General features: G+C 34.4%; 1 protein-coding gene across 2 annotated transcripts in view; it reads left to right on the top strand.

Moving 5' to 3' along the window:
• Positions 1 to 12,839, top strand: part of LOC101687247 (A disintegrin and metallopeptidase domain 3) — a 109,751-nt gene extending 96,912 nt beyond the window's left edge. For both annotated transcript variants that reach the window (XM_004758204.3, XM_013059259.2), the window contains 4 exons: positions 806 to 920; positions 5,904 to 6,066; positions 9,469 to 9,519; positions 12,672 to 12,839. In XM_004758204.3, the coding sequence (XP_004758261.1) occupies positions 806 to 920; positions 5,904 to 6,066; positions 9,469 to 9,517 (327 nt within the window). In that variant the 3' untranslated portion in view covers positions 9,518 to 9,519; positions 12,672 to 12,839. The remainder of the gene's footprint in view (positions 1 to 805; positions 921 to 5,903; positions 6,067 to 9,468; positions 9,520 to 12,671) is intronic.
• The last annotated feature ends 467 nt before the right edge of the window (positions 12,840 to 13,306 follow it).

Below are 13,306 nucleotides of genomic sequence, written 5' to 3'. Positions count from 1 at the left end.
TCTATTTGTCCATCCATTGAGAAATTAGCTGCTAGGGTATAGAAATTTTGTAAATTTTTCCAAGAGTGCATTTGGCCTTAACTTTGTGGCTAGTGTCTGCTGCCATATTGATGTTTCAGATTTTATATAATAATCCAGGACAAAACTGACCTTCCTGCATGTTTTTGTATCAAAATTCTCTCCCAAATCGCTAACATGTCCTATCATTAGCAGTTTCTTTTCTGTTTCTTTCCTTTCTTGTTTAATTTCTGCATGAATCTACTTCTAGATCCTCTTTTCTGCTTCTGACCCTTTTGATTCATCCACCAGATCAGATTTATAGGTGTTTTCTAGCCTTCCTATTTCTAGCAAAATACATTTTGGTATCTATGTCTGGATAAGCAAGCTTTTTCCTTTACAATTTTCCCCCCATTTTTTGTAAAAGTTGGCTCTTATCACAGACATTTTAAGAAAAAATCTAGCACGATTCATAATATAAGTCAACTCTCTTAGTTTCAAAATTTTGAGCTTCATAATTTCTGTGCCTTTTTAGAATAAGGTATTTTCATTGTATCAGTGTGTTATCTATTGTTATTTAAAAAGACAAAAGACAAATAAGAAGTATCTATGACATTGAAAAGATACTGCAAAGACATTTATTATATTACATTTTATTGTAAAAATTATTTTCCACATTAAAATAAAAAACTAATGTATGAAGCAATCATATTTTAATAACATATATTGACTAACAGTCACAAATAAGGCATTTAATTTTTGCATTATACCTAAAATGTTCTAATTTTTTGTTTGGTTTTTGTTTTAGGTTTGCAATGATAAGCTCCATTGTCACTGTGATGTTGGGTATTCTCCTCCACATTGTGAACCAGCACCAACATCACCAGGAGGAAGTTATGATGATGGGTTTTGGCTTGCCAATAGTTAGTATCGAGATCAGTGTGCTTCAGTAGAGCTTTCTGTACTTATAGAAATGGTCTCCACTGACTATGTGGCTATCGAGCACCTGACAGGTCGATAGTGCAACATAAAGGGTTAAAATTTCCTTTTTATTTTACTCTGTTTACTTTAAGTTCAAGTAGCTATTTGTGGCCAGTGACAACTATATTAAACGGTACAGGTCCAGATCATACTGTCAATCAAAACTTTGCATATGCTTTTAGTTCCAATCAAGAAGTGAATATGCTAATAGGCCTCCCTTTAATTTTAACCATGGTTCCCCAAACATTTCTGTTTATACAGCAGAGTTTTTTAGATAAGTATGATTAAATTACAGAATAGGGGAACATTTTATTATATACTCTGTATATTCAAGGATGTTAACAATTTTAACATGCTAGTCACATCTTTCAAATGACCATATTATTTAAAGGTAAAAGTAACAAAATCTACACTCATAGCATATGGATAGTAGATGGTATGAAACACTGTTTGGTGAACATTCACGAATATTGCTCATTTTCTTCATAGTGTATTCATTTTTTCTAAATATTATAATGTAAAAATCTCATAAGAATATAATTCCATTAATGTCTTTCCATCATTTTTGTTTCCGTAGTTATGCATACATATTTATATAAACCTGATAATACACCATTATATTTGCTTTAAACAGCCAATGGAAAGTTAAAGATTTTTTAATATAAATATTTCCATTTACCTATCAATTTACTGTTTTCAAGGGCTTTTCAGTTCTTCCAGCACATTCAAATTTCCATGTGTGTCATTTTCTTTCTCACTGACAAACTTCCTTTACATATATCTATATCTGTATCTACTTACCTACCTACCTTGTGGTGACCAATTATTCTCAGCTTTTGTCTTTAAAATGTTTTATAAAAATGTCTCAAATTGTGAAGTGTATTTTAACTGGAAGTAGAATTCTGCATTGAGAATTTTACTTTCAGCAGTTCAAAGGTATACTTCAATTGTATCCTTAGTCTCATTTTAGCTCTTTATCTATTTTGAATTTGTTTTTGTGTATGTTATCTGAAAGTGGTCCATTATCATTCCTCTGCATGTTGCTGTCCAGTACTCCCAACACCATTTGTTGAAGAGACTGTCTTTTTTCCATTGGATAGCCTTTCCTGCACTGTTGAAGATTAGTTGACCATAGAGTTGTGGGTTCATTTCTGGGTTCTCTATTCTTTTCCACTGATGTATGTATGTGTCTGTTTTTGTGCCAGTACCATACTTTCTTTCTTTGTACAGCTTTGTAATGTAGCCTGAAGTCTGGAATCGTGATACCTCCAGGGTTGCTTTTCTTTTCTAAGATTGCTTTGGTTGTTTGGGGGATTTTATGGCTCCATACAAATTTTATGGTTGGTTGTTCTAGCTCTGTGAAAAATCCTGTTGGTATTTTGATAGGGATTGCATTGAATGTGTAGATTGCTTTGGGTAGTATAGAGATTTTAACAATACTTGTTATTCTAATTCATGAGCCTGGAATGGTTTTCCATTTGTATCCTTTTCAATTTCTTTCATTAATGTTCTATAGTTTTCAGAGTATACAGGTCTTTCACATTTTTGTTTAGGTTTATTGCTAGGTATCTTATTGTTTTTGATGTAATTGTAAATGGGTCAGTTCCTTGATCTCTATCTGATTCTTCATTATTTTTATATGAATGCAATAGATTTCTGTATGTTGATTTTATATACTGCAATTTTGCTGAATTCCTGTATCAGTTCCAGGAACTTTAGGGTGGAATCTTTGGGTTTTCTTCATAGAGTATCATGTTGTCTGTAAATAGTGAAAGTATTACTTATTCCTGGGTGATTTGGATGCCTTTTATTTCTTTTTGTTCTGTGATTTCAGAGTCTAAGACTTCTAGTACTATATTAAATAAAAATGCTAAGAGTGGACATAATTGTCTTGTTCCATTGAGAATAATATTAGCTGTATATCTGTAGTCTTTGGCCTTTATGATGTTGAGATATATTCCATCTTTGTCCATTTTGTTGAGGGTTTTTATCAAGAATGTATGCTGTACTTTGTCAAATGCTTTTCTGAATCTATTGAGAGGATCATATGGTTCTTATCCTTTCTATTATAAATGTAGTATCTCATGTTCATTGATTTGCAAATAATGAACCACCCCTGTAGCTCAGAAATAAATCCCACTTTATTGTGGTGAAAAATTCATTTAATGTCTTGTTGAATTCGATTTGCTGGTACCTTCTTGAGAATTTTTGCCTCTATGTTCATCAGGGATATTGGCCTGTAATGTTCCCTTTTAGTGGAGTCTTTGGTTTTGAAATCAAGGTGGTATTGGCCTTATAGAGTAAATTTGAAAACTTTTCTTCCCTTTCTATTTTCTGGAACAGTTTGAGAAGTATAGGTATTAATTCTTCTTTAAATATCTGGTAGAATTCCCCTGGAAGCCATTTGGCCTTGAACTTTTGTTTGTTGGAAGATTTTTGATTACAGATTCCGTTTTTTTGCTTGCTAAGGGTGTGTTCAAATTTTCTGTTTTTTCTAGTTTTAGTTTTAGCAGTTTGTATGTTTTTAGAAATTTTTCCATTATTTTTTCCAAATTGCCATTTCTTGGCATATAGCTATTTATAATATTCTCTTATAATTTTTTACATTTCTGTGGTGGTCTTTATGATCTCTCTTCTCTCATTTGTGATTTATTTATTTGAGTCCTTTCTCTTTTCTTTTTGATGTGTCTGGTGAGAGGTTTATCAATTTTATTAATTATTTCAAAGAAGCAACTCTTAATTTTCATCAATCTGTTCTACTTTTTTTGTTTGTTTCTCTATAAATTATTTTTGTTCCAATATTCATTATTTTCTTTTTACTTCTGACTTTAGGTTTCATTTGTTGTTCTTACCTGGCTCATTTAGGTGTAAGGATAGGTTGTATATCTGAGACTTTTCTTACTTCCTGAGGTAGACCTGTATTGCTATATACTTCCCTCTTGGGACTACCTTTGTTGCATCCCAAAGTTGCTGGACTATGTTGTTTTCATTTTCATTTGTTTTGATGTGATTTTTAATTCTTTAATTTCCTGGTTGATCCATTGATTCTTTAGTAAGATGCTCTTTAGTCCCCACTTAGTTGAGCTCTTTCCAAATCTCCTCTTGTGATTGAGTTCAAGTTTCAAAAAATTGTACTCTGAAAAATTTCAGGGAATAATCCTAATCTTTGGTGCCACTCGAGACCTGATTTGTGACACAGTTTGTGACCTATTCTTGAAAAAGTTCCATGTGCACTTGAGAAGAATGCATATTCTGTAGCTTTAGGATGGAATGTGCTGAATATATATATATGTGAAGTCCATCTAGTCCATTATGTAATTCAAGTGTCCCTGCATTTGTTAATCTCTGCTTAGATGGTCTGTGCTTTGCTGAGACTGGTGTGTTAAAGTCCTCTACTATTATTGTATTATTATCAATGTGTTTCTTTAATCTTATTATTAATTGGTTTAAATAATTGGCTGCTCCTAATTTAAGAGTATAAATATTTACAATTGTTAGATCTTCCTGTTGGATAAACTCTTTATGTATGATATAGTGTCCCTCTTCATCTCTTGTTTCAATCTTTGTTTTAAAGTCTAATTTGCCTGATATAAAGATATAAGCTTTCTTTTGATGTCCATTAGTGTGATAAATGATTCTCCAACTCTCACTTTCAGTCTGGAGGTGTCTTTGGGTCTAAAATGAATCTCTAATAGACAGTATATTGATGGGTCTTGCTATTTTTATCCAATCTGATTCCCTGTGTCTTTTGATTGGAGCATTTAGCCCATTTACATTCAGAGTAAAGTTGAAAGATATGAATTTGGTGCCATTGTATTACATGTAAAGTTTCCGTTTCTGTATATTGACTCTCTTTCTTTCTGTTCTATATTACTTTTGGTATCTCTTTGCTTAAAGGATCTATGCCACCTGAGTCTCCAGATTCCTGTGGCACAGAAAGGGTCTCTCCATGGTTCTGCTACTTGCTGGGTCCCTGCTTAGAGAGCAGTTGCCTTATCGTTCTGTAGTTCAAGGTTAATGGCAACACTGAGGTGAAAGCCCACTCATGGGCTTGCTGATTGCAGCCAGCTTCCAGCTTTGATGCAGGGAACTCTGCTGCACTCAGACACCCTCATTCTCTCTGTGAACCCAGAGACCCTGAGACCATACTGTCCCACCTAAGATTGTGCCCTGCTTTGCTACCTGAGCCCCTTTCAGGCAGGATGTCCCTCACTGGTGCAGACTTCTAAAAGTTCCGATTTTGCACTCTGCTGCTATATCACTTTCCAACAGCCAGCTGATGGAGGCTTACCCCCACCCCCCACAGTTTATCTTCCAATATATTGCCTGGGGTTCGCTTCTCTGGACCTCCTACATTGCAGAAAGTGGTCCCTTTTTCTATTTGTAGAATTGCAACAATTCTTTTCTTAGAATCTCCAGCTGATTTCACAGGTGTTCAGAATGATTTGAAAGCTAACTAGCTGGATTCCAGGGACCAGATGAAACTAGGGTCCCCTACTCCTCTGTCATCTTCCTCCCACTCTAGGTCCCTCTTTTATACTTACTCTATTTTTTAAATGAAAAATTTATTAAAGAATAATATCAGATTAATATATTTTAAGTAGAAGTTTATAAAAGGGAATATAATAAAAAATAGAATATAACACTTAAAGATTAAATGTACATATAATGATTAAATATAAATTTATATTAATTATATATTGAATTGACAAATATATAATGCTCTTTGGGGGCATAGTCACAGAATATTGGAAAACATTTTTAATTTTTTTACATTTTTAAAAAATTTTATTTTTTGAAAATATCTTAAAACATAAATTTATTTTATCACCATATTATTTGAATCACAAGTTTTTATATTTCAACTTACTACTAAGCTTTGCATATAATTTTTGATAAGTTAAAATGTACTTTCATGTTTTCAGAGGAAAGTAAAAGCTTACTTAGAAAACAATATGCTGCTCCTCAAAAAAATGGCCTCTTGATCAGTTTCTACATTTTTCTACCCATCCTTATTTTAACTGCCATCATCACTTTTAAATGGAATAAAATAAGATTTTGGAACAGAGAGGGAACAGTAAGTGAAGAGTAAGTAAATTTATTATTTTTAAAATTAATATTAAAATCCAATTGAGGAAGAATTAATATTTAGAATATTGCAAGTAGGATTTTAAAGTGCTGAGTTTGGATCTTGGATGAATTGGATTAATGTTTAGAAATATTGAGCCTTGGCATATACCAGATCTTTTTTCAGATTTCATGGGGAAGTTATTTTTCTTTTTCTTATAGGTTCAGAAATAACTGAAGTTACTCAGTAAAATCACAGTGCCTTTCAAACTAAAAGCCATATTGACTACTGTTGCTTTAGTAGACTCTGTCTACCACCTAAGCAACCTCATTTTTTTTTTTTTTGCATTGACATTCAGTTGTATCAAGGAGATTAATAGAGATAAGGAAGTAACTTTTGTGAATAGATACGTAGAAGTTGAGAAAAATGTAAAAAAATATTTATATATGATAGCAAAGGGTGGATACAGATAGGACAATGCCCAATTTACACTTAATATTGCTCATATGTTTCATATGTTTCTAAAGCTACTTGAAATGGGGACCACAAAAAGTCTAGTTAACATCTGTCTTCATACCTAGTTACAAAATTTTATTTTCTTGTGATGAGGACTTTTAAGATCTATTGTCTTAGCAAGTTTCAAACATGCCATAGTTTATTGTTAATTATAATCACCATGCTATACATTATATACGCATTACTTAATTGTTTTATAACCAGAAGTTTGTACTTTTGACCTCCTTCATTCATTTCACTCACCCCATACCCCGACCTCTGGTAACCATCAACCTATTCTTTGTATTTATGAGCTTATTTTTTGTTTTAAAAAAATTTAGAGGGATGCTTGGGTGGTTCAGTCAGTTGAGGGTCAGCCTTTGGCTCTGCATGATCCCAGGGTCTTGGGATTGAGCCCCACATTGGGCCCCCTGCTTGGCAGGATCCCTGCTTTTCCCTCTGCCTGCTGCTCCCCCTGCTTGTACTCTCCCTCTCTGTCAAATGAATAAATATAATCTTTAAAAAAATTTAGATCCCATACATAAGTGAGATGATATGCTAGTCGTCTTTCTTCATCCAACTTCACTTACATACAGCTTTTTTTTTTTAACCATAACACCATACAAGTCCCATTTTTGCTCAGTCAGTGGATATTATTGACCCTGGAAAAAAGAATGTGGAAGTAAGGATAAATAAGTGCTTTTATATCCTACAGGAAAATGTTCCTTTTCTCACTCGTACAAATAAAGATAACATAATGATACAAAACTTCCATCAAAATAAACTTGCAAGAAAATGGACTTACAAGGAACATACCTTAGCATAAAAAAAACCATATATGAAAAATCCACAGCTAACATTATATTCAATGATGAAACTTTGAAAACTTTTCCTCTAAGATCAGGAACAAGACAAGGACATCTGTTCTTGCCACTCTTTTCAACATAGTACTGGAAGTCCTAGGCACAGCAATTAGATAACAGAAAGAAATAAAAAGTATCCAGGTTGGTAAGGAAGAAGTAAAGCTGTCACTATTTGCAGATGACAGGATACTCTACATAGAAAAACCTAAAGACGCAACTGAAACAAGTGTTTGAACTAATAAATGAATTTAGCAATGTTGACATATACAATATTAACACACAGAAATCAGTTGTGGTTCTATACACTAATAATGAAGTATCAGAAAAAAATTGAGAAAATAATTCCATATACAATTGGAACTAAAAGAATAAAATATCTAGGAATAAACTTAACCAGGGAAGTGAAAGACCTTTACTCTGAAAACTATATGACACTGATGAAAGAAACTGAAGATGACACAAATGGAAAGATACTTCATGCCCATGGATTGGAAGAATTACTATTGTTAAAAATATCCATATTACCCAAAGCTGTCTACAGATTAAACACAATCTCCCTCAAACTACAAGTGGCATTTTCACAGAACTAGAACAAATAACCCTAGTTTTTATAGAATCACAAAAGACCCCAAAGAGTCAAAGCAATCCTGAAAAGGAAGAACAAAGCTAGAGGTATGATCCCAGATTTCAAGATACAACTGCAAAGCCATATAATCAAAACTGTATGACCCTGGCACAAAAATGGACACATCAGTCAATGGATTAGACCCAGAAATGGACCCAAAACTATACGGCCAATTAATCTGTGACAAAGGAGGCAAGAATATGCAATGAGAAAATAGTCTTTTCAACAAATGGTGCTGGGGAAACTGGACACCTACACACAAAGAAAAGAATAAAACCACTTCTTTACACCATACACAAAAATAAACTCAAAATGGATGAAAGACCTAAATGTGAGACCCGAAACTGTAAAAATCCTGCTAGGAACACAGGCAGTAATTTCTTTGACATTGGTAGTAGAAACGTTTTTCTAGGTATGTCTCCCCAGACAAAAGAGATAAAAGCAAAAATAAAATATTATGACTACACCAAAATAAGCTTATGCACAGTGAAATAAACCATCAAGAAAACAGAAAGGAAACCTACTGAGTGTGATAAGGGATTTGTAAATGATATATTAGATAAGGGGTTAATAACTAAAGTATATAAAGAATTCATACAATTCAATAAAAAAAAGCCTCCACCAATAATTTGATTTAAATATGGGCAAACAACCTGAATAGACATTTTTCCAAAGAAGACATACAAATAGCAAACAGACACATGAAAGGATGTTTAGCATCAATAATCAGAAGGGAAATGGACCTCAAAACCACAATGAGATATGTCTTACACCTGTCATAATGGTAGAATCCCCCCCCCCAAAAAAAAAAAACCAAACAAGAAATGATAAGTATTGGCAAGGATGTAGAGGAAAACAAAACAAAAATCTTGTGCACTGTTGGTGGGAATGTAAATTGGTGCAGCTATTGTGGAAAACAGTATGGAGGTTTCTCAAAAAATTAAAAAAAAATACCTGGAGACTTATTATGCAAAATGAAATAAGTTGGACTGAGAAAGACAAATACCACATGATTCCACATAAATGGAAAAAAATATTGACTAAACAGAAAGCAGAATCAGATCTGTAAATACAGAGAACAAATTGTTGGTTGTCAGAGGGGAGTGAGGTGGAGGGTTGGCTAAAATGGGTGAAAGGAAGAGGAAGATGTGGGCTTCTAGTAATGGAATTAATAAGACGAGGCACAGCATAGAGCCTCTAGAGCATAGAGGCACAGCTGTGCCTTTTATGGCACAGCATAGAGAATACAGTGTAATGCTATAATTGGACAGATGGTAGCTACACTTGTGGTGAATATAGCATAATGCATAAACTTGTCAAATCACTAAGCAGTACACCTGAAACTAATGTCACATTTTGTGTCAACTATAGTCCAAAAAGACAGAAAAAAAATTACAAGGTTTTCTAAGCCTAAAGTAATGTCATTCCTTTTTTTACAGATCTGTATCAGGAGACAGCAGTATCAACAGCAACCCGTCATCAAGTTAAAGGTAATTTAAGGGATCAAATTAGTGAAATTGATAAAATTCATAAACTACTTTAAAAATTTTAACAATACCTTGGTGTAAAAAAGCTATTATTCCATGTTCCAGCATCTTGATTTCTACTTATCAATATCACATACTAAGGCAAAGACTAAAACAAAGCTTTTGATAATTTTGTTTTACATTAATTTACAAATAGTTAATGTTAGTTAATATTAGCCAGAGGTTTGTTGTATTTTAAAGATTTCATTTATTTATTTGACAGAGAGACAGATCACAAGTAGTCAGAAAGACAGGTAGAGAGAGGGAGAAACAGGCTCACGGCGGAGCAGAGAGCCCGATGTGGGGCTCGATCCCAGGACCCTGAGATTATGACCTGAGACAGAGGCTTAACCCACTGAGCCACCCAGGCACCCCTAGCCAATGATTTATTAACCAACATTTTTATGATAATAAATGACTTTAAAGAGATTCTAAATGTGCTCCTAAAATATTAATGAACCATCATGCATCCTGCTTCCACAGGTAGGTTTCTAATTTGGTAGAATTAGACAGATTGACTACAACTTCCTCACTAAAGCTCCATTGTTATCCTTATTTCAGAAATGAGAAAACAGACATAAAAAACTTAAATAATTATGTGTATAGAATTTTAGTAAATTTTGGAGCTGGAATTTCATTTAAGACAACCAGACTCCAGGGTTTAACTCTTAAGAATTCACAATTTGACACATATAACCCGATATATGTCTGGTGATGGAAAATGGAATTGGCATCTATTGAAGATCTATTAGGTGCAAGGCAAAATGATAAATGCATTGTCCTCCAGGTTAGAAAGACAATTCTTTATTGTAAAATGGGATAAAGTTGGCATTTGTATATATTCAACATACATATTCATAAATTGTTGGTATATGTACATATATACGTTTGTGTACCTATATATTCAAATTTATAAGCCATATACATAAATAAATGCTAGTTTTGACATATTAGACCTATCACTGGGAGTAAATGGAAAAATTAAAAATTCAGCCATTAGTGAAATCAAGAGTTTAACCTATTTGCCATTCCTCCATATTTTACTTTGATAGAGAGTTAGGTCAGTGGATCTCTGTTTCCCATCTGCTATCAGAGAAGACATTTACAAATACTACCCTACTCGTAAAATGGTCTTATTTCTCAGTAAGGGTAAATGGGAGAATTGGTGGTGAGGAAGGACCTGGGTAGAGGTTTTGAATATGATTGAAAGAGTGAGCCCTATTCAGCAAGGGATTTGTAAGCAAAGAGTTGGAGGAGGTGCAACTATTTACCCAGTTCAGATGTCTGAAAGTAGGTACTTGATGTCCCAGGGTCAACTCACAGGAGGCTTTTATTGAAATGTAAAGGATACAGTGCAGCTAAGAGAAGGCAAGCAAGCAGGAGACTCCCCAGAGACACCTCATGCACAAGGCCTCAGGTTTCCTTATTTTGAGCTGTAAACAGCCTATTACAAATCCCACTGCCATTGTCTTGGCAAAAAGTGACACCAGGCATCCAGGCTTTCCCAGAGAGAAAGAGTTTTTCCATTCCAGCTGTAAATCAACTCTTTCTGACACAGGTGTAGAGCTGGCAGAGGTATGCATGCATACATCTGGGCAGGAGCTTTTCAAGCACGTGAATGATCCAATGAAAAAATAAGTCAGGAATATTTGATGAATAAAAGTGATGTTAGTTTAGTTGGAGTAGAGTTAGCAGGCGGCTTGTGGTAGTAAGTCAGACAGTAAACACCTGTAGACTCTGGGAAGTCTTGAGGGCCACCTGTGTCTTATTCTCAGTGAAAGAGGGAAATCACTGGAGAATTAAAGTTTCAAGCCTCTGACTTCCACCTTAAAAGGCTGGTTTGTTAAAAAATGAATAAAATAAAAGTGTGTGTTTTTTTTTTAAATAGTCTGTATAATGACAAGAGTAGAAGTAGAGAAACCAGTTAGTGGTGAAACTACAAACTACTGCCATGATCCAGGAGGGAAGGGGTGGTACCTCTGACCAGGGTTAGCAAAGATGGTCTTAGGAATAAATTTTGAAGGTGACCAATAGAATGAATTGACAGTTTGAATATAAAGTAAAAGGAAGAGTGCTTAAATAATGTTTATTGATAAAGCAACAAGATCATTGAAGTTAAATGCAAATGCAGACTTGTTTTAAAATGTGTGCTCTTAATACATTTAAAAATTTACATTAAAATTCATGAACATTATGAGAGAAACTCTGCAAAGGTAATGGTGAGCCAAGAGAAGTATCTGGTATGCCTTAACAAGTAGTTTGTTTTCTCATCTCTGAGAAAGTATTTTTCCTATAAAGTATTTTTGAAGTGGTAAGGGAATGATTCAGCACAACATGGTTTGCTTTTTACAAACATTGCTGGGATAAAGTAGGGAAAAAGTCAGTCAGACTCAGTAAGAACCAGAGGCTAGTGAAACAGCTGTAAGACTAACGAATACACAGAAATGCAGGAGGATGCAGGATCAGGTAAGAGGAAAGGAACAGGAAGGTTGGGGGAGATATAACAGAGGTAAACTCAATTGAAGGGGTGACTGGATGGATATATTTTGGTAAAAATACAAGAGAACTGCAAAGACTTAAACATTTCTGACACAACAGATGACATCTTTTAGTCATGACATATTGTGTAGCTAGGTCAGCACCAGTTTGTGTTGGAGTGATAATGTGGAGGGGGTGAACAATGGGTTGGTTTTGAACATGTGTATGTATGTGAGACACCTGTTGGAAATGCACAGAGGACTTCTGGAAGTACTCTTCCTCTGAAGATAAAAATAGACTAATATTATTTATTTCTTCACATATTTTTATTCTTCTTTTCCTCTGTTTCTTTGCTCATGATATCATTTTATCCATGTGAATTGTTGAAACTGTGTAAATGAAATGCATGTGACTACTGCTTTATTGTATTTCCCTTTACTGGGGCTATCACAGATAATTCAGGAAAAAGAAAGCTGAGTTTAAGAATTTCATGGAGCACAAGCATAGACTGTGGCATTAAAAGCGGTGCTCTATATGTTAATTACTTGCTACACCTATAGTTGCATCAGAAAATTAGATAGCTTTTATTAACAACTAAAATTTAGTATTTCTTTTTTTCTATACTTATTTCACAACAGTGACTAAATGATGTCAAAAAGCCAAAGGTTGGAGAAAGAATGTTATCAAGACGTTCACTGTTAACAGCTTTGCTCCGAGCGTGAAAAAATATCTGCTATTCTCTCCTTTTGTTATGGTTTAAAACTTTCAATTTCACAAACAAAAATAAATCCTGAGAGTGAAAATAAGTAGGCTTGTGTCTGTTGATTCTTCTACCTGCTGTGATCTTCTAGGAAAAAATAAGCAACATTGCCTCTCTTGAACCAGAGAAGCTTATACATCCCAAGCTATAAGCATTCCATTGTTCACTGCTGCTGCCCACCCTCCGATGCCCAGGGCCATGCTTCTGCTCCCTTCTCAGAAGACACCCACAGTCCACACCTTTCCAATAACTCATGGTTCCCTGCCTTATCCATTCCAGGCTTTGGGATATTGAGAGGAAATGATGCTAGGTACGGCCAGCCCCAGAACCCTCGGATAGTCACTAATATCATTATATCTTCAGGGAATTATTTGAACTGAGTTCCTGGTCACAGATAACTATTGTGTCTCCAGGTGATATACTTCCTTGGCCTCAGATAAATTGAGATCTAGGATATATCTTTGTCCTTTGGGGGATCCCAGACTTATTACTCATTTTTCACTAAGCTGAGCT

Source organism: Mustela putorius, unplaced genomic scaffold (genome assembly GCF_011764305.1).
Source record: "Mustela putorius furo isolate JIRA1106 unplaced genomic scaffold, ASM1176430v1.1 tig00003976_pilon_pilon_pilon, whole genome shotgun sequence".
NCBI lineage: Eukaryota > Metazoa > Chordata > Mammalia > Carnivora > Mustelidae > Mustela > Mustela putorius.
The sequence above is the reverse complement of the archived record's forward strand: the minus strand, read 5'-3'. Positions and strand labels throughout refer to the sequence as shown.